Source organism: Pan troglodytes, chromosome 12 (genome assembly GCF_028858775.2).
Source record: "Pan troglodytes isolate AG18354 chromosome 12, NHGRI_mPanTro3-v2.0_pri, whole genome shotgun sequence".
Classification (NCBI taxonomy): Eukaryota; Metazoa; Chordata; class Mammalia; order Primates; family Hominidae; genus Pan; species Pan troglodytes.
In genome coordinates, this window is record NC_072410.2 from 53,958,503 (window position 1) to 53,984,858 (window position 26,356).

Genomic DNA, 26,356 nt, shown 5'->3' on the forward strand with positions numbered 1-26,356 from the left:
CATAATTTGCCCATATATTTGGTTTGCTGCTAGTCTCTTCCCACGTAACGTGCATGCAGGCTGCTTTGTTCTTTGCCACATTCCCAGTCCTGCAATAGTACTTGGCTCATAGGAGGTGCTCAATGAATTTGTCATATAAATGAGTAACAACAGATCATAAAGTGGTATGAGAACTAAATGAGATAACATATGCAACAGAAGGAACAACCCCTTCCTGGTGGTTCCCTGGGGTAGGAGGAGAATAGAAGAATAGATAGTTATACTATGAGAGATCAGTAGGGAGAGGGAAGCCTACCCTAAATTGTTGCCTGCCCCCAATTAAAAAAAAAAACTAGCATGCCTACAATTAAAAGTTTCTATGTGGTGTTTGTGCAACTAAAACTGGTGATCACAGAGAGAGGATCCTATCTGGGAAGCCCATTTCTTACACCAGCATTAGCTCCAGAGAATCATCTTGCAAAAGAGGATGATAAAAAGAGGAACTAAAAATTCTCTATGTTATAACATGAAGGATATCTCACTTTAGGGTTGGGTGGAACCTTGGAAGATGATGGTATCTTTATGAAAATGGTTTCCTATCTTATTATTACTTTAGTATTATTTGTCCTTATGAGATGTGGTGTGTGTGTGTGTGTGTGTGTGTGTGTGTGTGTGTGTGTGTGTGTGTGTGAAAGAGAGAGAGAGAGAGCGAAAGAGAGAGAGAGAAAGGATCTGTTTGTGAATTCCTCTAGCAGGCCAGGAGACTGCTGCAAACATAAGTGATAATGAGAGAACAAACCTTCCTCCTGCACTGGTATAGCAATGTTGAAGAGTAGGTATTTTTGGTGCAAAGCCCACAGTGAATCTTCACCTGGATCTCTCAGTAGGGTTACTCTAGATTGAAAACCCAGGCTTTAGGACACACATGTTACCATGGATGGTTGTGTCCCATGAATTGCACTGGGAGAAGCATCCTAAGAACAGAATAACCTTTGTGGAAAGGGAGAGAGATATTTCTAGTGAGGAGAGACTGAAAAAGCAGGCTTTCCTGCTTTTCCTCTGAAGAGAAAGAGAGGAAGTCAGACATTCAGATGAAAAAGCAAGGGAGGCTAGGAATGGTGGCTCACATCTGTAATCCCAGCACTTCAGGAAGCTGAGGCAGGTGGATTGCCTGAGGTCAGAAGTTCGAGAGCAGCCTGGCCAACATGTGAAACCCTGTCTCTACTAAAAATACAAAAATTAACTGGGCATGGCGGCACACACCTCTAGTTCCAGCTACTCAGGAGGCTGAGGCAGGGAGAATTGCTTGAACTGGGGAGGCAGAGGCTGCAGTGAGCCCAGATCACGCCACTGCACTCCAGCTTGGGCAACAGAGCAAGACTGTCCCAACTCAAAAAAACAAAAAACAAAAAACAAAAAAAACAAACAAGCAAGCATCTAGGAACTTAAAAATTTTTGTAAATTTGTATTCTATAAACAGTCATAGCCAAGTTTAGGATTTTTTTTCTGCATTATAATTATCTCTAGATTATTCCCAAATATCAAACACTGATATGACATGCACTGTATCAAATGCTTCATATTTATTTCCTTATTAAATCTTTACTATTATCATTATTGTCCCCATTTTATAGACAAAAAATCAAAAGGCAGGGAGAAATTAAGTAACCTCTTACACAAATAGTGAGTGCCAGGGTCAGGGCAGGCTAGCTCCAGACTGGACACTTCTAACCTCTATGCTACGCTGCCTTCTCCATCAACTTTCTTATGCACACAGTCACCTTGTGTGAATGGGAAGGAGGGGGTGAAGAAAAGAGGCACTCAGGGGCCATGTGGCCTCCTCCGCTGTGGTCAGTACAGCAGTAGCAGCAAGGCTACCCAGCCAGATTAGCCTCTAGTCCTGGAGCCCCTGGCAGGGCTAGGGCTAGCAGAGGAGCAAGAGACAGGGAGAAGAGTAGAAGCATCTCAGTGTGGCAGATCCAGGAGCATGACCCAAACTCCCCTTGTTCCAAATGCATTCAAGGAAGGAAACTCTTGATTTGAAAGAGGCACCTCCAATGTGCCAGTCATGTGCAATGGGTGAGATGCAATGGGTGGAACCATCTGAGGCTGCTGAATTTTTACAATTTTTGACCCATCAAAATGGCAATTTCACGTGGTTCCATTTATATTTTAACTGTTAAATTTGATGACCTACTCTCCTTCTACACTGAGTTCATTTTAGTGAGTAGAGAAGGTGCACTTTTCATGTCAGTGTCTCAGAGCCTTGTACAGTACCTGGCTCCTAGCACACGCTCATGAAATGCTTACAGAGTTGAACAAAATGCTCACCTACTTCTTTCATGGGCATTATTCAAGCACTTGATACTAGTTAATAAACTACAATAGCTTCATTAACTGTATAAAGAACCACTGTGGGCTCTCAACAGGCTGGTTGGTTAGTTAATTGAATTACTCTCCGAATATAGCTTTGACTTCTAGGGTCCAGAAGTAAAATGGGAATTTTACTTCTGCACTGCACCTCTGTCCTACCTGTTGTGGCCTACCTGGAATGATTTCAAAGACAAACTTCCCAGCTTCTTCTGGGTTTGTGGCGATCTCCTTGATTGTACATCCTGGTAGATACATGCAGCCCTGAAAGATGAAAAGTCAGGCCTTAAGGATAAGCAGCAATTTAATATAAACTAAAATTGGGTTGGAGAACAGATAGGATAATGATGGGATGGGGAGGAGAGTAGGAGGATAGGGACGTGGGAAGCTAGCCTCCCAGTTTTAATGGGGCCCCTTCTGCTACTCAGGCCTTGGGCAAATCAAAGGGCAGCTATTCCAGAGCAAATCAGGTGCCCAGAGAAAGACAAGGTTCTGATATAAGAATGAGCTAAGAGGGTGCCATCACCAATACTTGCCTCTTCCCACTTTTCCAAGGACCCAACTTGATGGCCAAATGAGCCACTTGGTCTTTGTGAAGGCAATGCTGAGGCTGCGGAGACCATACTACCTGCCAAGCTGCCAGAGGGGTTCAGGGAGGACTGAACCACTCAGGTGACCATTGGAGGGGATGGGGTATTGAGTAGAAGGTGCTCGCACCTTCACTAACCACCTTGAATGTATTATTCATGTAGTCCTTCCAGCAGTCCTCTAAGCAAAGTATCATTATGTAAATTTTATAGGTGAAGAAAAGAGATCAGAAAGCTTCTATAATCTACCCAAAGTCATAGAGCTAGTAAGTGCCAGAATAGTAGTTCATCTCAGAAGTCACTCCAAAGCCAATGCTCTTCACCATCAAAGCTGAGGTGGTGGGAAATGGTCCCACCACCAAGCCCAGATCTATGAAGGGGTCTGAGAGTTTAGTAGGATTTGTGACCTCTTACACACAGATATATTATCAGAAAAACAAGCCACTTCCACCATGTGTGTGCATGGTGCTTTATCACTTACAGTGCATTTCACTTGGGATAATTCTTTTGTGTTTTTTTTGAGACGGAGTCTCGCTCTGTTGCCCAGGCTGGAGTGCAGTGGCGTGATCTCAGCTCATTGCAACCTCTGCCTCCTGGGTTCAAGTTATTCTCCTGCCTCAGCCTCTTGAGTATCTGGCACTACAGGCGCTCACCACTGCGTCTGGCTAATTTTTTGTATTTTTTTTAGTGGAGATGGGGTTTCACAGTGTTAGCCAGGATGGTCTCGATCTCCTGACTTCATGATCCACCCACCTCAGCCTCCCAAAGTGCTGGGATTAAAGGCGTGAGCCACCATGCCTGGCCCACTTGAGATAATTCATTAGACCCCCACAACAGCTCCATATCCAGAGCATAGCAAGATTTATCACTGCCACTTTGCAGATGAGGAAACTGACACTTTGAATGTCTAAGTGACTGCACAAAGTAACATAGTTAGTGCGCACTGGATCTAGTTATTCATAATTTACACCTCGCTGGCTGTTGAAGGTAGCAGGCCTGATTCTGAGTTGAGTAAACACACGTGTCTTTATTTCAAAACAAAGTACCGATGGAGATGATTGGTGGCAGAGAACACTATAAAGGCAAAAGAGTCTTAAGGAAATCTCAGAAGTAAGATCCACTCAGGAGCCTAAGAGAATAAATGTTTCTTGAGGATCTAGAAATAAAAATGCCTAAGACTGAGAGAGAACAAGACAAGAAGGAAGAGGAGGAGGAGGGGAAGGAACAGAAAGGGCAGGAGAAGGAAGAGGAGAAAGAACAAATGGAGGAGGAGAATGAGGATGAAAGACAAGGAAGGGGAGAAGGGGGAAGGGGAAGGAGGAGAAGAAAAAGAAAATCGGTCTAGAAAGTAGAATTCTGCAATTCCTCTACATTCCTCTAATTTTATTATTTAAAAATAACCTCCACCTACACAGTCCTCACCATCTTTAATAAATCACATCCATGCCTTCAGAAAAAATGACCCTGAGGTTGTGCTGCAGAGCTACTTTGGATGAGTTATGGCACCAGAATAAAAGGCCTTGTTGCTTTTAGACAGGATGGAGCACTGTCTGGTAAGGAGAGAAGGAACGGGCAAACACAGAGGTGTCTGCCTCCCCTAAGTACCTCTCGAAACTGTGTTTTGATACCCAAAATCATTTCATCAGAAATTGTAACAATAAAATACTAAAAATATACATGCCATTTATTGAGCATTCCCTAGGTGTCTGACTCTATGCTAATTGCCCTGAATGTATCAGCACATCTAATCTTCATAAGAAGTCTAGGAGGGAAGGACTGTTATTCTTCCCCATCGGAGAAAGGAAGAAGTAAAGCTCAAGGAAGTTAATTAGCTGACCCAGGATCACAAAAGCTAGATAATAAGAAATCTACGATTCCAGCCTCAGTCAGTGTGATTCCGGAATTACAAATAAGGCTGTACTTACAAGTCCCACTTGCTGAGAGAAGTAACAATCAGAGTTAAACATGTTCACACCAAGGTGTAAATGACTAATTGCAGGCCCTTTCCTCGAGCTCAGCATGAGAGGCTTGAACTTCATAAATGGCAAGAAGAAAGCAGGTAAGAGGAAGAGACACCAGTAGGGGTGAGGGTGGGGACACTGATAGGGAAGGAAGAATTGTTCCAGGAAGGGAAGGGCCCAAGTTGCCCAGAGCCACTTGTACTTAGCAAGTTGACTGGGGTGGACTCTGTATAAAGATGGAAGGACAGAAAGGTTTATGCAGGAGGCCACAAGTCCTTCAGCAGTAAAGCAATGGAGACAGCTGTGGCAGTGAGGTGCCAGAATATCTAGAATTCTCTAGCTATAACTTTTAAATCCAATTTGTAGTTCATCTAGAACTACATTTTAGCCCAACTCCTTGTTAAAGCATTTTTCAAAATGTTTATATTGGCTCATGAGAACTTAACTGTTAAATTTTAAGCCAGTTAAATACAGCTATTACTAAAATTTAAATTCTATAAGCTTACAATGAAATATTTTCTATTAAAAAGGTGAAGATACTTAAATTGTACAACTTTCTGATTCTTTATTTTGCTATCATTTCTGCTGTTGTTATTTCCATCTATTCTATCTGTGTGGTGGAAATCCTATATAATGTGGTGCTATTGCATGTCTCTTCTCAACTCTGAGTTCAGTGGTATAATGTTGGTAGCTTGCATCACTCATGATGGGAGTATCTGCCGCACAGAAATTAGCAAATGTTGCACTTCAATCAGCTCTCCCATCAGAGGGCCAGTTGTTAACTATTTACCAGCACACCGCTGGTAGACAGCCACTTGTGGCGATGCCTCAGAAAACAGGCAGATGAGACAATGGGACCACGGGTCTACCCTACTACTAGGATTGTCTGAGACCATCATTGTAACAGAAACTTGAGGGCGATAAGCTGAGATTCTGTTTGAAACAATTTCCCTGACAAACAACTTTCTAGAATGGTTTATATAAAGCTAGTTCATGGACTTACACAGCCTTAAACCATTAAAACTGGACAGGATCTTTCCGAGAACTCAAAGAAAAAATGCACAGACTGCCTTCTGTAGGGCCACAGGATTCTCCAGAAGCACATACAGGAAAGTCTATCATACACGGCTCCATAATTTATCTACATTCTCCTTTGCCGGATGCTAGGTCCAATGTTTCTCATTATAAATAGCATTGAATATTCTTATTATTTCTTTTGGAACTTAGTAGACCCAGAATTACTGTGTCTAAGGATATGACAATTTTTTGGTGTTTAGTAAATCTGGCCAAATGACTTTCTAGATAGGTTGTACCAACCAACACACACATCATCAGTGTATGTGAGGGCCCTTACGCCTGATGGCTCCAAGATTATTGTGATGTTTCTGTTTTTTGGTATCTTGGGGGATAGGATGTTTGTGTGCATTCTTTTTAAATTTACAATGATTACACTTCAATTATAAAAATATTTTTAAAGAGACATTAGAAATTGTATGTGTAACCCCAGTATTCAGAGATAACCACGGTTAATACTTCTGTGTATGTCTTTCTAGGCCTTTTTCTATAAATACAGATTCATGCTTTTTTTTTCAAGAATGGGATTAGTATATACATCATCTTCTGTTGTAAACTGCTTTTTAAAGACAGTAATGTTATGGACATTTTTCCATTTCAAAAAGTATTAATTAGGAGCATCAATGTCTGAATTGTATTTTATTGTATAGACATATAAATGTAGCCTAATATAAGTTAGCCCCTACCACTGGGCATTGTTGTCATATCACTAATATAAACAATGCTGTGGGGAATATACTTAATTATTGTTTGTGATAATAGTATAAACATCAGCCCAAATTCCTAACAGTGGAAAATTAATTAAATAAATTATGGAACATTCATATAATAGATTGTTTTGACATAACTAAGAATTACACTGTAGAATCATATTTAGTGTTGGGGCAAAATTCATGATATATTGTTAATTTTTTCATTAAATAATATTTATTATACTAATTTTGCATTTACAATAGATGAGTTCCTAAATACATATGTATAGGGAAGGCTGAAAGTGGAGGGGATATAGGTGGCTATTTCTTACTGATGGGATTGTGAATAAGTTTTAAAGCTTTTATAATCAAATGATACATATCAACATGTGGTAAAATACACTATTCTTTCTAAGAAATTATTATTTTATTCCTAAAGGTTTTATTTTTCTATTTTTCATATCTGAAATGAGTGTTGGATTTTATCAATGCATTTTTCAGCCATCTATTGAAGGGTTGTGTGGTTTTGCTTACTTGACCTATTGATCCGATGTATTATATCAATAGATTTCCTCAAAATAAATTATCCCTGTCATCCTAGAAGTGTTACCTCATTATCTCAGGCTAATTTAGTCCTGAGAAGGCTTTGGGTTTCTTCCTCCCAGAAGTAAGGAGGAGAAGCAAGAACCTTCAGATATTTATTTTACCCTTTGACATTAGTTTATGTTTTTACAAAACAGTTTTTTACACCGGCTTTATATCATTTGATCCTGTGACAAATGCAGGCCAGGTAGTATTGTCTAATTTTATAAAAGAATAAAGAGGGGTCCAGAAAAATTAAATAATTACAGGGCCAAACAGTGGTGGAACCAGGAAAAGAACACATCCTTTTATATAAAGTACCTCTCACCCTCTACACTTCATGGAAACACACTCAGCTGCCCCTTTCATTGATCTGGGGTGGCCAAAGCGTTACTGCCGTCTCCCTTACACTCTGCAGATAGCAGGACTTCCTCCATCGTCTTAACATATCAACCGCCATCTTAGCCTGGAATTGCTTGGCTTTAATAAGGTCTGGGGTGTTTATAAAAAGAAGGAAGGCTGGTTACCATGCACAGAACACCAGGCAAGAGCCCCATCTGTGGTGGGGTCCCTGTGATCCTTCCCTGGCCTCTGCAGTGACAGACACTCCAGAGTTCAGAGCCCTTAAGTGGAGGAACTGGTTAACCAAGTCCTGCTGATGTGCAATGGATCCTCAAGCCTGCCCTTAAAGAAAACAGTCCTCTTCCAAAATGACCTTTTCATTTTGGTCCCACCCACCCCCAATATCTACACACTTCTTGTCCTTGCCTTTCTCGGGATTTTGTTCTGGCTCCAGAAGGTTCTAGAGTCTGTCATCCCAAATAAGCTCCTTCTGGCCAAGCCCATACTTCCATCTCCACACACATGAGTTCTAGGTGGGTGACAGCTGTGCTGGATGCCCTGAGACATCCAGTTTGCACCTGGGGTCCTGGGGTAATTGTTCAGAGCATCCTCTTTTATTCTCACACACCACAATGGCCAAAAAAGCAATGAGGTTGGCCGAAGAGACCTAGGCCCAAGATTTAGGATTAAAGCCCATTCTCACAGCCTTATCCACTGCATCAGGAAATCCTGTTTGCTCTACTTTCAAAGTATATCCAGAAGCTGACCATTTTCCTCCAGCCCACAACTCCTACTGAGCCCCTAAACATCATAACCCCTTACCTAGATTACTTGCGTCTCCTCTGGCTCTATTTTTGAGCACAGTAGCCACAGCTGTCTTTTTACAGTTTAAACCAAAAACTGTCACTCTCTGGTCAGAGCCCTGCAATGCCTCCCTGTGGCCCTCAGTGTGAATGCTCAGGTCCTTACAGTGGCCTGCAGTGCCCCAGCAGTCTGTGCCCCTGACCCCTGACTACCCTCTTGCTTCTCAGACCTCATCCCCTCTGATTCCTACCTGCTAGTTCTGCTCCCACCACAGTGCCCTCCTTGCTATTCCGCAGCCAGGCCAGACATGCTCCCTTTGGTGCCTTAGCACCGGCCGTTCTCTCTGCCTGGAACACTCTTTCCCCAGAGATCTACCCAGCTTATTCCCTCTCCTCTTTAGTCTTGGCCCCAGTGTCACCCTCTTCATGAGGTCATTTGACCATCCTTTTTAAAATTACATCTTCCCTTAACTCTTGACATCTGCTAGCTCATCCTATTTTTTCCTCATAGAACTAATCTTTTCTCTAACAAACTACATACTTTTCTTATTTGTTGTGTTTATGTGTCTTTTCCTCCACATTCTAAGCTGCATATGGAAGAGATTTTTATCTGTTTTGCTCATAGTTTATTTCAAGTACCTAGAACAGTGTCTGGCATATAATAAACGCTCAATAAATACTTACTGAACAAACAAATCAATGAGTCCCAAAATCGGTTTTCCTGAACCCAAATCCACTCTCTCCGAGCCCTTGACTGAGTGTCACTACCATCACCGCCCTGTTGCCAGTCTTGACTTAGAGCCATGTGTAGGAAACTCCACAGTGCCCATCCTGGTGCTTCCTGGAGGACCACTCTGTCATCTTTGCAACTCACTTTATGTATCTAGAAAATGGTGTAAAGGGAAAAGCAATTTCCTTTCCAATGGGTGTGTCTGGTCCTATTGAGAAGGCCCCTGTGAGTTTAAGTGAAATCCCAGCGGGCTCCAGGCCCGCCTCCTCCGTGCCTTATGAACGGGACAAACAGCCTGGCTGGTACCTGGGGCTTCGTGTCCTCTTCATCCTTGTAGTAGTAGAGCTGCTGCGCCCTCAGCACAAAGTACCTCTGCTGCCAGTTCTTCACGATGGACCTCTGCTTCTTCAGCCAGCCCATCTTGATGGGCCTCTCCAGCGGGTTGGGGGTGGACGATGGATGGAAGGCAGCCATCTGCTCGCCAGTCATCACACTCCTTGACCGAGCTACAGAGAGGAACAGACAGGCCGACTGACCGAGGGACATGGGGCAGTGAGCAAAGAGTGGGCGGAGAGGAGAGAGGAACCCCAGAGGGGGCTGAGAAGCGGGGGGACGACAACCAGGTCCAGTTCAGGGGTCCGGATCTGAGCCAGAGAAAGTCCCCCCCGAGCCAGAGAAGCAGCCGAGGGGCCAGCTCCCGGTCAGGGCCAGGCCAAGAATAAAACCCAGGCTGCAGTCGGTGGCCCCGTGCACAGGCAGTCCGGCACCGCGGCGGGCCCCGTCATTCTGCAAACCGAAAGGTTGGCTGGAGCCTTCTGAAGAGGAAGTGGCCACAGCATCTGACAAAAGGTGCTTCCTTTTTCCTGCGTGGGCGTCAGTATCTGACAAGAGAGAGGAGAAAATAATGCCTCACTCTGAAGGCTCGGGGTGAGTCCCACGCAGCTGCAGAGGCCGCCGGAAGCTGCCTGGGCACTCTTCCACAGCGGCCGGCTAGAGGAGGGGCCGCAAGACAGAAGCTGTTAGCTCCAACCTCGCTGTGGAACGCAGGCCCCCTCCAGCGGACCCCACTCAAACCCCAGCCCCCGGCCACAGGGCCAGCCTGCAGGGAGTTGGCACCTTCTGAATTCTCCTGCCCAGTGCCATTCTGTCCCCTGCCCACGGAGAGTATCCCAGCCCTTTATGCTGTACAAGGCGCTCACTGCTGCTGCCTTCCTATGACCTTTACAGTTAGATCGTCACTGCCAATAGAACTCAGAAGCAGGATTTGAAGCCAGAACCCCTTGAACCTGCATGCACTCAGCATGGTATATTTGGCTTTCGTTTTCACACAGGAGTTCTGCCTGTCATTCGATTAAGTCCAGCCTGTACCTCCACATCTTGTCTCCATGGTAACCCCCACCCAGGACCATGCTCTCCTTTCCTTCCATCCGCAGCGCTCCATCGATCACCCTGGTCCCCATTCAACACTTCCTTCTGAGCCCCATCTTCCTTATTTCCCAGCCAGGTCAATGATGCCCTTGTCTCCTTGGCCTGCACTGCCCTCCACACTTGCTAATACCCAGTGTCTGCACCCCTCTCCTTCTGCCAAGTGTTGCTGGAGGAAGGCTCCATCTTCCAACCCCCCTTTTCAGCTTTTGTCCATCCCTGGACCACTCACGACACAGCTAAACTAAGCTACCAACTCTGCTCCCAACCCATTTCATTTCACCTGATTGGAGACTAGTTCTACCTTTCCTGACTTTTTGACGGTGGATAAATTATGCTTCTCTGAGCCTCGGCTTCCTCACTTGCTAAATTAGGATAATAATACTTCCTTGTTTATGGAATTGTTATAGAGATTAAACAAACATATGCAAACCACTTAGCACAGTCCCTGGTCAAAGGTAAGTATATGTTACTCTTGCTGTTTTTATCAACAGGTGACTTTACTTCCTACTAAAAGGATGGGAGTCATCACTGAGAGCTTCTTCAACTTCCCTCTTCACTTCAAAATGTCATTCCATCATCAAGCTTCCTCTCTTTCTTCTTTCCTATCTTTAATGCATTAAATTGCCAACATCTCCTCATTGATTTTGAAAAATATATTCAGGGGGTACACGTGCTGGTTTGTTACATGAGTCCATCGCATAATGGTGGGGATTGGGTTTCTAGTGTATCCATCACCCAAATATTGAACATTGTAACCAACAGGTAATTTTTCAATCCTCACCTTCCTCCTGCCTTCCCCACTTTTGGAGTCCTCAGTGCCTATTATTCCCATATTTATGTCCATGTATACCTATTGTTTAGCTCCCACTTATAAATAAGAACATGGGATATTTGATTTTCTGTTTCTGAGTTAGTTAGGATAAATAGCCTCCAGCTCCATCCGTGTTGCTGCAAAGGACAGAATTTCATTCTTTCTGATTCCCTTATTTCTATCTCCTTCTACGCCTGTGATTCTCAATCTTTATTTATAATCATGGCATACTTTCAAACACCAGAGTTTTATATGGCATTACAGAGTCTTTCTGTAGCTATCTCCAATTGTATCTGGAGTTATCACCCTATTTCCACATTTCACCCTTCGGTCCAATATTGCTGTCTGAAGGGGACTCCACTGTAACTGGGCTCCCTTGACCCTCACAAGGGGTCTGAGTTCCCATAATATACTCTTATACCTGGTTCCATCTGGCAGTCACTTCTTACCTCCCACCAGGGACCTGGTGAGGTCATACTAGGTTGTATCCCACGTTGCAAGACATATTTGATTCAGCTTCCCATTGGACAGACATCATCACAAGAGTGCTTATACTCAGATGTAGAAAAGATAATTTGATATTTTGATGACAATTTGGTAGCTTGCTTACAAAGGATTTGCTTTATATCAGTGTGTCTTAGCATCCCAGTTAAGAACTTTATCTGAGATCTTGCTCCTCAGTTACTTGCTATCTTCAAGGCCTTCTATCTGTAATTAAAAAGCAGCCAGTGTGGGCTGATCACTTGCTCTAAGGCTGGGGAAATGATCCCAAAAGAACTACAGAAAGATTTTGGCAGAATACAATGGGGAGGAGGGAATTTGAAGGACTGTATACAGTTCTGTATCTCTCTAAGTCAGAGACTATACCTTGCAAGGACTCTTATCTGTCCTAGAAAGAGGGCAGAGAGTAGGCAAAAATGAAAAAGATAGTTTACACACAAAACTTTTGGAGAAAATCGAAGAGTGAGGCATTCCAGCAGATGCAGAGGCATTCTCCCCCACTTCAGTAGCCTCAGTGAAGTCTATCCCGGTGTGGCTTTTGTGACCATCCAACTGTAGCAACATCAGACATGATAGGGAGGACCCCCTTCTAGCAGTGGCATATGAGGAACCTTTACTTGGCTTCTGAGGTGATGCCATCACATGGAGCCAACTCAGGAGTGAGGGGAAGTGCCACATGGTGGCTAGAAGGACTCAGGCCCCTTGGGCCACCCCCAGAGGCCCACAGACATCATTAGGACCACAGTGGGGGTTAGGGGAAACTGAAGGTCTCCAACAGCATTGAAGAAGTGGGAAGGGGTTAGCAGAAGAGAAAAAGATACTACAGATTGGAAAGAATTCACTCAGCATAGAAGAAATTAGTTGCTGGTATTTTGTTCACAGTTCTGTGAAATTTTTCATGCTTTGTTGTGGCAAAAACAACTATAAGAAAAACAAACAAACAAAAAACCCTCCTAGGAGCACGTGTGCATTGCAGAATGACCTGGCAAAGGCAGGAGTAAGTGCGAGGATCTTATGTTCCCAGACCTGGCCAAGGGGACCTTTGATGCCCTTGTAGCAGAAAGGCAACCAGCTTATCTGCTTACATATGAACAAGGCTCTGCCTGGCCATGTTTTAGATCCATAAATGATACCACTAACTCTACATCCAACCAGTGTTTCTTTAGTGCCTGTTAACATCCCACCATAGTTTGTGTAACTATGGGCACTGGGCCACCTGTTATAAGTTAGAGAGTGGGGATAGCTCAGTACGAAGTTCCACACTGCTGGAATTAGGCCCAAACCCTGAGGGTAGGGAGACAGCTGGGGTCTCAGATGAGCTAGGGATTGAGCAGGGGCACTTTCCATCCCAAGTGCAGAGCCATCTCCCTCCCTAGCCCACAGTGTTGCTCACCAGCCAGGCCTAGCATGAGATGATTAAAATAGCAGAGAAGAAAGTCTGGGGGCCTTGAGTTTGTCTTGGTTTTGACCAACTTTCCTTGTTAGGTTCTTTGAACAGTCTCTCTTCTTTGTGGGTGTGACTTGTTCCGGATAAAGTAAACAAAGAGATCTGTTACTATTAATGGAGCTGTTTCTCATAATGAAAATAATAACCATGATAAGCTTCACTTGTGAGCCAGTCATTGTACCCTGAGTGCACATTCCCAGCCCTTCAGGAAGCAGGTCTGAACCAGGCGGAGGGTTGGAGAGGGGGCTGCAGGCAGACCAGGGCAGGGAAAGGTGGGAAGGCAGTTGCTCAGTGTTTACAGAACACCTTGGGGCAAGTGAGAAATGAGGGCCTCAATAAGGTTAGAAACCTCACATTATTCTAGTAGAGAGAGGATGAGCAAGCCCCTAGCACTGCATTGTCTAGTACAGTAGCCACTAACCATAAGTGGCTGTGTACATTTAAATGACTTAAATAGGTTACATTAAGTTAAAATTGAGTTCCTCCGTCATACTAGCCATGTTTTAAGTACTCAGTAAGCCTGTGTGTTTCGTGGCTACAGTACTGGACAACAGATAGAGAACATTTCCACTATCACAGAAAGTTCTGCTGGTCAGCACTTCCCAGAACCTGAGTGCTATCATTACAAAGCATGGGGTGGAAATGGGCCATAAAAGTGAGGCAGCATTTTATCAAATAGAGAAATCAAGCTGGAGGGCCCAGAGAAGAAGATGCTTTAGATGACAGAGTGAGGCATTCAACTTGATTAGAGAGGTAGTAGGGAGCTATTTCATATTCCTGAGCAAGGGAGGCCCATGATAAAATATAGTTGTATGACTGGACTGTTGGTGCTGAATTTTAGTCTGCAGGTGTGAGAGAGTACTGGAAAGGAAAGAAGAGAAATAGAAGAAGTGCCACATGCCTAGGGATGTTGTTTCTGCTGTAGAAGTTAGCTGCTTTTTGCCCCAAGATGGGGCAAAGGAAAATTAAAGAAGGAAGTATGAACAGAGAAGTCAGCTGAGAAACGTTATCACTTCCTTTCTTCATCCTCTGCCGCTGAACCCTCAAAATAATCTGCTCTCAATTCTGACTCAGTCTAGATTCCACTTTGGATGGCTGTAAATGTGTGGGTGAGGTGTGAATAGTTCTTTCAGAGCTGGGGAAACAATTTCAGGTATTTTCCCAGTATGTTGATATGAGCTGTGCATTAGTTTGGGAACCATGTTTAAATGGATTTGAAAAGGGAGTAGAATTTGCATGGCTTCCCCCAGCCCTCTTTTCTGAGCTGTAGACCCATCCATCCAGCTTCCTAACACACCTCCATGAGAATGTCAAGCTCATCATGCTTACCACCTCATCAAACTTACCACCTTTCCCCTTCTCACCTCTACCATTCCTCTGGCTAACACTGACACACATGCCCAAACCTGCTTTACGTCCGCTGGTCTCTCTGATGTATTTGAGTGACATTCTCCCAGCCAACCAATCAACACAGAAGGCTGCCTGTTCCTTATATTCAGCACTGACAGCATTGCTTATGACGTGAGCCTTCTAAAACAGAATTCTGATCATGTTACCTTCCTGCCTAAAAGCCTCTGATGACCCCCAGCATCTCCCTCCTAAACGATGAAGTCTAAACTACCATGGAGTTGGAGTCCTTCGTGGCTTTTTCTGCTGCATTTCCTGCTCTTTCTCCATACCCATCCTGCTCTTTATCCAGGACAGTATGCTATTCTCTCTGCTGGAATGTCCTCCCCACCCACCCCCACCTACATCCAATTTGACCTCTTGGAAAACTCTTACTTATCCTTCAAGAATCCCTTCAGGCCCCACTTCCTGTGAGAAGCCTTCCTGGCCCTGCCAGACTTAGTTGCTCCCTGGCTCTGGACCCTTGTCAGTGGAGACACATGTGTATCGTAGCCTTTGTCGCCTTGCTTGGTACTTTTTTCTTTTCCTGTCTTCCCTCTCCACTTGCACTCTAAGAAGACAGGGGTACTCCCTTGATGTTTGGCTCTGCTCATCCTTGTATCGTGCACCTAACACAGTGCCTAACAGAGAGAAGGAAGGAGAAACTAGCAGAAGTGCACAGGCTTCTACATACGCAGCCTTGGGTAAGCCATATTCTATCTCTGAGGGCCAGTTTCCTCCTCTGTAAAGCTGTGATAATAACATGTATCTTATGGGGTGATAAATCCATAGGGATTAGTAGGATAAGTGGACAGGTCCCAGCCAGTGCCTGCTTCTTAAAACATAGACATTAAATGAAAGCTATTATTATTAACATTATTATTATAGTATGGACTCAATTTTATTCTAAATAAGAGAAAAGAAAGAGAATATTACAGAGGGGAGGGATGAAAAGAGGGAGAGAGATGGTATAGAGGGAGATTGGCTGGACATTGCATAATATCCCAGGTGCAAAGCCAGAAGCCTGGATTAGGATGGAAGAGGAAACAATATGAGAGGCTAATACTGAGAGGACTCAGCCCCCTGCTGAACAAGGAGGAGCAGGAGACAAAGATTTTTGTGAGGTTTGGGGTTTGAGTGGCTCTGGTAAGGTAGCCTTCCCCATTCATTCATTCATTCATTCAAGATTGAGGACTTGACATGCACCAGAACAATTTCGGGTCCTGAGGATATGAGATCAGCCAGACATAGCCCTGATAGATCTGGGAGACCCATTCATGGAAGCAAGAAAGGAAATCAGAGAACAAGGCCAGTTTGAACAGGCAGGTGAGTCCAGTTCTGGACATGATAAAGTGTGAGCGTGGACTGAGAGCTTCAAGCTTCCCAAGAGTTTTGCTTTTGATAAGTAAGGCTTATGAATTAAGAAAGAGACTAGGGGGAGAAAAGAGGTGCAAGTGAAAGCCAGAAGATTTGAGTGACATGAAAATCTCAGACCAGAAAAGTTATTTGCATAGACGTTCAGAAACCAAAGAAAAGATGGCATAGAGGAAACCAGCACAGAGGGAAGCATTTCTAACTTGAGGCTGTGGGGATAAACTGAGATGCAAGACAGAAAAGGGTGCTGTTTTCCTTGGGATTTTTAGTAAAGCTCCACACTTCCTAGAAAAGCAACTGGCAATTGAAGCATCTTGATAAATATTTGCTGAGTTAATAAAATAAATGTTTTAGAACGAAATGTGAGCCACCACGCAGGCATTTTGTATTTGCAAGAAATATTGGCCAATTTACCTATTGGCGGGATTTGTGGATATGTTCACTGCATCCACTTGAGCAGAGTGGCCGATGGAAGATATAATCCCTGATCTAACAATAATGAATATCAAGTTACTTATGTATTGAGTACTTACCATGAGCCAGCCACAGTGCAAGCACTTTATAGAGCTGTGTCATTTAATGCTCATGCTCTTTATGTAAGTACCATACTGTCACCCTCATTTTTCAGACCAGGAACCAAAGCTCACAGAGGTGAAATGATCTGCTCCAGTTAACAACTAGAAATCTGATTTCAAAGCCCAATATCCATACCTAAGCCACAGCCCAGAAAGGAGCATGTATTCCTGTGGTGAAGAGAGGCATCCACATTGGAGATGGAATCCATGTCTAGTAATTCACAGGGTTAAAGAACCCAGAGTGAATTGGACAGGAGAGACCATGCCACCCTTCACTGAGCTGGGAACAAAGCCACTACTCCTAACCTATCATGTGAAGCAGCTGCCTCAGCCCCACCCATTTTGCCTCTAGATTGTGCACAAACAATTTTGTGCTATTTCCGCCAGTGTATGCTCTGCAAGGCTCAGCAGGCCTCGAAAACACAGTGACAGAGAAATGGTACTGAAACCTCAAGCCCACCACTGAGGCTGTGCTGACACCCCAACAAGAAAACGGACATATTAGGTAATCCTGCCACGTCTTACCAGCTGCTACCCAAGCTCATGTGGAGAGACCTAGGGATTCTGAGCAAGGTCCCACGTGGCCGAGGCATGGGAGGGAGAGAGAGTGAGCTAAGCTACCGTGGGCCGGCAGTCAGGCCCACACCACAGCTGAGGAGGGAGCCGACTGGGGAGCTCTCTGAAACAGCAGACCTGGCATTGCTACCACCTGAAAATGATAAACAGATTCATACGTCCCTGCCCCCACCCCACACACATACACACATGCAACGCCCCTGCCACATTCACACATACATACATGCAGACCCCCCACCTATCCTGTTATCAGACTGCGGGATGACGGCCCTCAGTTTCCACCCAGAAGGAAATTAGGACATGTGACTTCAGAAACTTCAGGCTCACTTTCTGTATCCCTTTTCTGTCTTCAAAGCAAACGCCCACCCCCCCATTGAAAAGCACCCATCATTCTTTTGAGTTTTGTTTTTAACTTTAGTATGAAAAGCACTGCCCTTTCAAAAGGCATCTTTACTGTGAGACTGATGACGGCAAAGGAGCCTTCTCTCTGTACCCTGAAATTAAACCACACGGGTCTTCCCAGGGCACTCACCCTTGAGACAAATTTGTATAACCGAATTCATAGAAATGTCTAAAAGTCGTTCCCTAAATGCCTGCCTCAATACTCCGGAATTGGGCAGATTTCATTTTCCCATGTTCTACGGATTCTAGAAATGCCCTTTATTGTTTGACAAGTGACTATGTCAACCTAAAGGAAAAGAATCTGCTTTGGAAAGGGGCTTGGCACCAATAGCTACGTGTTCTGCAGGAAGAGGTAAAAAATGCTGTCTTGGTAGCAATATGAGACAGAGGGAGAGAAATTATCTGTGTGTGTGAGAGAGAGAAAAAGAGAGGGAGAGAGAATGACAGAGTGAGAACAAGAGAGAGGGAGAGAGAATGACAGAGAGTGAGAACAAGAGAGAGGGAGAGAGAATGACAGACAGTGAGAACAAGAGAGAGAGAGAGAAGGGGAGAGAGAGAGGAGTACTGGCTTTCTGTTACTTCTTTCTTATCAGCAGCTCTGGAAACCTGAGCCAGCAACAAATATTGCAAGGTTTTTTTGCACGCCAGCAAATTTGTTTCACCTAGGGTGCCTCTCCAGGGCCACCCCTCCAGTGTTCATGTTTTGTGGCTTTCGTGTTTCTTAGGAATTTAGAGTGCAGTTGCCTCTTGTGGGTCTGTGTGTCTCCATCAGTTGCAACACCTTACCCGGCCCTCTCCGCCTATCTCTGCATAACAGGAAGCCACGTGTAATAACAAGAAGCTTGCGGAATTATGAACATTTCCTACTGAACACTGCCCCAGAGCTGCCTCTTCCTCAGCACAAGGCAAAGTGGAGATTTGGCAATCAGAGGGCAAATTTTCTCTGTAGAAAATTCTTTGACACTGTAGCTGGTTAACTGCATATGCAAGCTACCTGCTTTCCCAGGCGTTAGTGTAAGGAAGAACAATTCTCATCAGGTAGGACTGCAGGATAATTAGTGCAGTAAGCTCTGCCCAACACCCTAGTGGTGTGTTAAATTAGGAAGAGCAATCGAAGTACTGACCCCTCCATTGCCAAAGCTAGTCATTTATTTTAGGTAAGAGGTTTTGGTTCACTAGTCACTAGCATTCATAAATAAATAAGTGCATTAGGATGCTTGAAATATTTGTATTGCATAAGCATGGATGAATTATATGGCCTGAGTAATTCACAGGAAGGACCCTTCCGGGGCAATGCTCAAGTACCGGCAACTACCATCAAGCACTGGCCCTTGAGGAGGCTACAAGCCATTACAGCCTAACAGACATCACTCCAGTCAGTTTCTGGGGCCTCTACAGGTCTTAGGGAACGGTGATTTTAAACTTTAACACTACTGAGAGTTAAAGTGACCAATGAATAATGCTAGCAGTGGGGTGGGCCCAGGAAACGAGTCATAATATGTTTCTCCTATTCTACAACCTGATAAAAAGATTTCATTAAAAACTGAGACAATTTGATCGTGGATAAAGGATAGATGATACCAATGAATTATTGATTAGTTTTGTTAGGCGTGATCAGGACAATGTGGCTAGAAAATAAAATTTCCATATTTTTAAGGACGCATACTTAAGCATGGGGAAAATGTGTCTGGGATTTGTTTTAAAATATCTTAGCATAAAAGGGAATAAAAGAAAAAGAAAGGGATAGATAAAACAATGTGACGAAATATTCTGTTGAACTTCAGTAGTGGGTCTACATGGGGGTTCATTATATTTTCTCTGTTGTGTTTGGAATGTTGATATAATAAATGATCTTTTTAAATATTTTATTCGGCTTAAAAATAAATTCAATAGGCTTGTTGGGTTTTTTTTTTTTACATGTCAACTATTGCTCTAAACTTCAACTTGTCTATTTTCCAAGGTCTGCATTTCAGACCTGTTACTCCTCAGAGCACAGCGGAATGACACTACACAGATGTTATACCACTTACGTACACATTTCCTCCCAGACAGATCCGCCTCCATATCCCTGCACTGTCACTTTATCAGCTGATGAATGGGAAGAACTGAGGGACTTACTGAGGCTGCCAGTATGGATAGTATTTCCTGTAAAGTCAGCTTTTACCCCAACACTTACTGGCAGAGAGAGAGAAAGGGCAGCAGAAACCGGAGGGAGCCCAAGGGTGGTCTGTGAGGGAACTCAGGAAGGAATGACCACCTAGAATTCTAGGTGACCTCATGGCAAGAGCTTCCATTTCCAAATTTCCATTAAAATGACAAAGGGACTAGCTCAGTAATAACAAGGGGAGATCTAAAATGAAAGTAAAAGTAAAGAAGGATTCTATCTGCATGCCATTTGGGGGGAAGAGGGATTTCTGCAAGATGTAGGATAGGCAAGGCTAAACTGAAGAAAGCTGTTGGTCTCACAACTCAATGCATATGGAACAGCCTGCCCCAGAGGGAGCGGAAAGGGCCCAAGAAAATCCTGCACTAACAACACCTAGAGAGGAACAGCAGCAGCATGGAGGCGGGGAACAGATGGAGACCTGAGAGCTCCTTCCAAGTGCGCACAGAGGTCTGGCTGGGGCATGTTATTTCCAGTTTACCCTGGGTGCCCAAAGTCAGGCCAGACAAAAAGTAACAGCTCTGTCCTGCTGCCTCCTCAACCAGGTCACGATACCAGTGAGAACAGAGGGTGCCTGTCCAACTAACCTGGAGCTACACAAGAAGAAAAACAAGAAGAAAATGAACTTTCCTTCAACAGAGAGGGTAGCTACCCTCCCTTAACCCCTTAACTGGATGCGTCTTAAAAAGTTACACATAAGCTTGCCATAGCACCCAGCAATTCCACTCCTGGGAATCTATTCAGGGGATGTGAAGGCACATGTCCATAACAGTTTTTGAATGTGAATGTTTCTAGCAGTATTATAGATGATAGTCAAAACTGAAAACAATCCAGAAGCCACAAACAGGTTACTGGATAAACAAAATGTGGGAAAGCCAAACAGCGCAATACTACTTGGCAACACCAAGGAGCAAAGGACTGATTCATGCCACACAAAGAACCTCAAAAACATTCAGCTAAGTGAAAGAACCTGAATACAAAAGACAACAAATTATATGAGTCTGTGCATAAGAAATATCCAGAAAAGGCAATTCTATAGAGACAGTGGTTGCCAGGACTGAGGGTGAGAGCAGGGATTGATTGCAAAACGGCTGGAGAGAACTTTTTGGGGTAATAAAAATGTCCTAAAACTGGACTATGGTAATCATCACACAACCCTATAAATTTACTAAAAATCATTGAATTGTACACTTACAATGAAGGAATTTTATGGCATATAAATTATACCTCAGTAAAGTTTTTAAAAGAAAGATTAGAAACTAAATAATATATATAACTGCCATACACACAAAAAACCCACCATGGAAACAGTGAAGAGTAGAACAGTTTCTGCAGAAAAAATGAGAATAATTTTCTACACTTTTTATGCGGTGAAACATGCCAGAAACTCTGCAGAGTTAGAGATTTTTGCCTGTTTTGTCACTCAAATGTCTGGAATATTCCAGGAATGCAAGAATACTTCAATATTTAAAAAACTAGTAAATGGTTTAGCCCATCAATAATTTAAAAAGTCTTATGTTTTCAAAGATTATGAACTTGCTTTTGATAAATTCAACATTAGTTTATATTAAATGTTAGTTATAAAGAACAGAAGATCACATTCCTAGGTGTTAAAGTGTATCTCAAACCGAAAAAAGGGGAGGGAAGAATTGAAGGAACGCTCTATATTGCTGAAAATGCAACTACAGAAAATTGGAAGAATTAAACATTTTTAGGATTCAGGCCAAATATTTGCTTGGTGTTTTAACTGTATATGGAAAAATGATGAAGTACAGCAGAGAATCTTCAAAGAAACAGAAAATGACACAGCAGAATACTTCTGATACTTCTACTGTGTCATATAATTGAGAGCTGTGAAGTTTATGAAAATTTTCACTGCTGTGACACTTTGCAATTTTGTTAAAGATTTTTTAGAGTTTGATAAAGAAAGCATTCTAAAATTCATGAAAGATGATCAAATACAAAAAAGCCAACATCATTGTCTTGGTTACAGCTAGTGACTTGTGAAAAAGTATCGAGATTTTACTTTTTCATAAAATTTTATTATTTATCAGCATTTCTATCAACTTTGGGCTACACTTCATGATGCTTGAGTAAGGCTTTGCAGAATGCAGTATTTTCCCTGTGATTCAGCCACTGACATCTGGTAGTTCTGTTTCCTCTTCAAAGCTGTCAAACATTATCAGCTGCCTGAAAAATGCGTTAGGGGGTTTCCCTTTTATCACCCAAGGTCCTCACAAAAATGTCAGGACTTATTTTGTATGTATCTGTGAGCAACTGTAGTGTTTCTGTCTGACCTGGACTTTCTTGGCCCACACACTAGCCTCTGCTTGACATTTCTTTTTGGCTGGCCACTCCTTCACAGTTCTCATGGAAGAACTAGAAGAACACCATTTTTGTTTCTTTTTTCTTTTTCTGTTTGTTTTTAGCCAGTAGTCACTGAAGGACCAACTAAGCTTTTGTGCAAAGGCTGAAGAAGCAGGAACCAGAGATGCACAAACAGGAGGTAAAAGAAGGAGAACCATGAGGGGGTGACTCAACAGGCTAACACCAGGACCCCAGGATGCAGTCCTAATTCCAAATCCCTCTGGCTTAGCACATCTAATAGCATACGAGATCTTTTGAAGATGAAAAATGAGTTGTAATATTTGACTTGGGCTATTTTTCTCAAATTATAACTTGCATGATTTATTTTTTCCCAATTATTTTTATTCCAGTAAAACACACATAAAATTTACTATCTTAACTATTTTTGATTGTACAGTTCAGTAGTATTAAGTACATTCACATTATTGCACAACCATCACCATCCATTTTCAGAACTCTTTTCATCTTGAAAAACTGAGATTCTGTACCCATTACAGAGTTAACTCCCTTTTCCTTCTTTCCCTAGCCCCTGGTAACCACCGTTCTACTTTCTGTCTCTATGAATTTGTCTCCTCTAAGCACCTCACATAAGTGGAATTATACAGCATTTGTCTTTTTTGAAGCAGCTTATTTCACTTAGCATAATGTCCTCAAGATTCATCAGTGTTATAGCATATTGCAGAATGTCCTTCCTTTTTAAGGCTGAATACATTCTATTGAATGTGTATACCACATTTTGTTTGTCAGTTCATTTGTCAATGGACACCTGGGTTGCCTCCATGTTTATTACAAATGATGCTGCTATGAACGTGATGTACAAATATCTCTTCAAGACTCTGTTTTCAATTCTTTGAGTATATATTTAGATGTGGAATTTTGGGATCAGATAGTAATTCTATTTTTAATTTTTTGTGGAACTGCTATACTGTTTTCCATAGCAGCTGTAACATTTAACATTTCCACCAACAGTGCAAAAGGGTTTCAATATCTCCACATCCTCACCAACATTTGTTATCTTCCAGTTTTTTAATAGCAGCCATCATAATGGGTGTGAGTTGCTATCTCGCTGTAGTTCGTGTTGCATTTCCCTAATGATTACTAATATTGATAGCATCATTTCATTTATTGTCCATTTGCATATCTTCTTTGGAGAAATGTCTATTCGAGTCCTTTGCCCATTTTTGAACTGAGTTGTTTGTGGGGTTTTTTTTTTGTAGAGTTTAGGAGCTTTTTATACATTCTGGATATTAATCCCTTGTTAGATATATGATTTGAAAATATTTTCCCCTATTCTGTTGATTTTTTACTCTGTTGGTAGTATCTTTTGATACGTAATTTTTTAAATTTTCAGAAGTCTAATTTGACTATTTTTTCTTCTGTTACCTGTGCCTTTGGTGTTGAAGCCAAGAAATCATGGCCAAATTCAGTGTTGTGAAGTTTTTGCCCCACGTCTTCTTCTAAGAGTTTTACAGTTTTGGGTCTTAAATTTAGTTCATAGGTCCATTTTGAGTTAATTTTTGTATATGGTATTAGGTAAGGGCCTAACTTTATTATTTTGCATGTGGATATCCAGTTTTCCTAGCATCATTTTTGAAAAGACAATCTTTTCCCCATTAAATTATCGTGGCACCCTTGTTGAAAATCATTTGACCATACACATATATGTGAGGTCATATATGTGTATGTGACCTCTACATCTATTCTATTCCAGACAATCTATTCTATTCCATTCATCTGTTTCTGTCTTTATGCCATTACTACACTGTTTTGGTTTACTCTAAATTTTGTAACTAATCATATAATTTTTGAATTATATGATTCAAATAGGAAATGTGAGTTATCCAACAATGTTCTTTTTCAAAAAATTTTTTTTTTTTTTGCTATTCAGGATCCCTTGAGTTTCCATATGAACTTTAGGATGAGTTTTTCTATTTCTACAAAAAAAAAGTCATTGGGATTTTGATAGGAATTGCATTAAATCTGTAGGTTGGTTTGGATAGTATTAAGTCTTCCAACCTAGGGAGCCTGGGATGTCTTCCCATTATTCTGTTCTTCTTTAATTTCTTTCAGAAATGTTTTGCAGTTTTGTAGTTTTGTAGTGCAAGTATTTCACCTTCTGGTGGTTAAGTTAATTCCTAATTAATTTATTCTTTTTGATGGTATTGTAAATGAAACTATTCTCTTAATTTTCTTTTCAGATTGATCACTGTTAGTGTATAGAAGTGCAACTGATTTTTGAGCTTTGACTTTGTATCCTGCTACTTTGCTGGGTTTATTAGTTCTAACAGCTTTTTGGTCGAATCCTTAGGATTTTCTCCATATAAGATTATATTATCTCTAAATAGAGATAAGCGTACTTTTTCTTTTCTAATGTGGATGCTTTTTATTTCTCTCCCTCACCTAGTTCCTCTGTCTAGGGCTTCAAGTATTACATTGCATCGAAGTTGCAAAAGTGGACATCCTTGCCTTGTTCTTGATTTCAGAGTAAAAGCTTGGAGTCTTTCAACGTTGAGTATGATGTTCACTGTGGGTTATTTACATATGACTTTTATTACATTGAGGTAGATTCCTTCTATTCCTGGTTTATTGAGTGTTTTTATCATGAAGGAATGTTGAATCTTGTCGAATACATGACTATCATTTGAGATGATCATATGTTTTTCTCCTTCATTCTGTTAATGAGATGTATTAATGAAATTGACTGATTCTTCTATGTTGAATCACCCTTGCATTCCAAGAATAAATCCCATTTGGTCTGGATTTATAATCTTTTATTGTGCAGTTGTGTCATTTTTCTGTTGTAGCATTTTGTTGAGGATTTTTGCATCAATGTAATAAGGGATATTGGTCTGCAGTTTTCTTGTAATGTTGTCTGGCTTTAATATCAAGGTAATGTAGAATGAGTTGGGAAGTTTCCCTTCTTTTTCAATTCTTTTGAAAATTTTCAAAGAGACTGGTATTAGTTCTTCTTTAGATATGTTGTTGTCTGGCTTTAATATCAAGGTAATGTAGAATGAGTTGGGAAGTTTCCCTTCTTTTTCAATTCTTTTGAAAATTTTCAAAGAGACTGGTATTAGTTCTTCTTTAGATATGTTGTTGTCTGGCTTTAATATCAAGGTAATGTAGAATGAGTTAGGAAGTTTCCCTTGTTTTTCAATTCTTTTGAGAAGTTTCAAAGAGACTGGTATTAGTTCTTCTTTAGACGTTTGGTAGAACACACTGGTGAGGACATCAGGTCTTTAATTCATTAGGAGATTTTTGATTATTGACTGAATTGCCTTGGTTAGAGGCATATTCAGATTTTATTCTTTTCTAAACTAAAACTATTCTTTTAGTTTAGGCTTGATAGGTTTTGTGTTTCTAAGAATTTTTCCATTGAATCTAGGTTATCAAATTTCTTGGTGTACAATTGCTTATAGTACTTTTATAATTCTTTTTATTTCTGTAGAATAGGTGGTAATACCCTCACTTTCATTTCTGAATTTAGTAATTTGAATCTTCTTTTTTTTTCATTATCCATCTACCAAAAGGCTTGTAAATTTTGTCGACCTTTTTGAAGAGCTAAGTTTTGGTTTTGTTAACTTTCCCTCTTATTTTTATATTCTATATTTCATTTGTCTCTGTTCTGATCTTTATTATTTCCTTCCTTCTGCTAGCTCTGGGTTCAGTTTATCCTTTCTTTTTCTAGTTTCTTAAATTATAAAGTTCAGTTGTTGATTTGGGATCTTTCTTCCATCAATTTCCCTCTTACTCCTGCTTTCTCTGTTTTCCATAGTTTCGACATGTAGTGTTTTTGTTTTCATTCACCTCTAAGTATTTTCTAACCATCTTTGTGACTTCTTCCTTGATCTATTGTTTGTTTAATAGGGTATTGTTTAATTTCCACAATTTTCAGAATTTTCTACTATTCCTTATTTTATTAATTTCTAATTTTATCCCATTGTGGCTGGAGAAGATACTTTGTATGATACCTACCTTTTAAAATCGATTGAGACTTAAATTGTGTCCTAATATATGGACTATCCTAGAAAATATCCATGTGCACTTGACAAGAATGTGTATTTTGTTGTTGGATAGAGTGTTCTGTATATGTCTCTTAGATCTAGTTGGTTTATTGTGTTGTTCAAGTCCTCTATTTCTTCACTTATCTTCTGTCTGGTTGTTCTATTCATTATTGGAGTGGAGTATTGAAGTCTCCAACATTA

The 26,356-nt window shown here is 41.7% G+C and overlaps 1 protein-coding gene and 1 long non-coding RNA gene across 8 annotated transcripts in view; one reads left to right on the forward strand and one right to left on the reverse strand.

Annotated features, from left to right (window-relative positions):
* ARHGAP25 (Rho GTPase activating protein 25) overlaps positions 1-26,356 on the reverse strand; it is a 92,171-nt gene that overhangs the window by 41,890 nt on the left and 23,925 nt on the right. For 4 of the 7 annotated variants that reach the window (XM_001135470.7, XM_009442604.5, XM_063789023.1 and 1 more), the window contains exons 2-3: positions 9,427-9,626; positions 2,526-2,613 (exon numbers count right to left, since the gene is read on the reverse strand). In XM_001135470.7, the coding sequence (XP_001135470.1) occupies positions 2,526-2,613; positions 9,427-9,626 (288 nt within the window). Of the gene's footprint in view, positions 1-2,525; positions 2,614-9,074; positions 9,274-9,426; positions 10,002-26,356 lie in introns of those variants that run through there. The other 3 variants (XM_063789022.1, XM_063789026.1, XM_063789025.1) reach the window with 3 other exon arrangements.
* LOC129143139 (uncharacterized) overlaps positions 1-26,356 on the forward strand; it is a 70,890-nt gene that overhangs the window by 28,851 nt on the left and 15,683 nt on the right. The window lies entirely within an intron of this gene.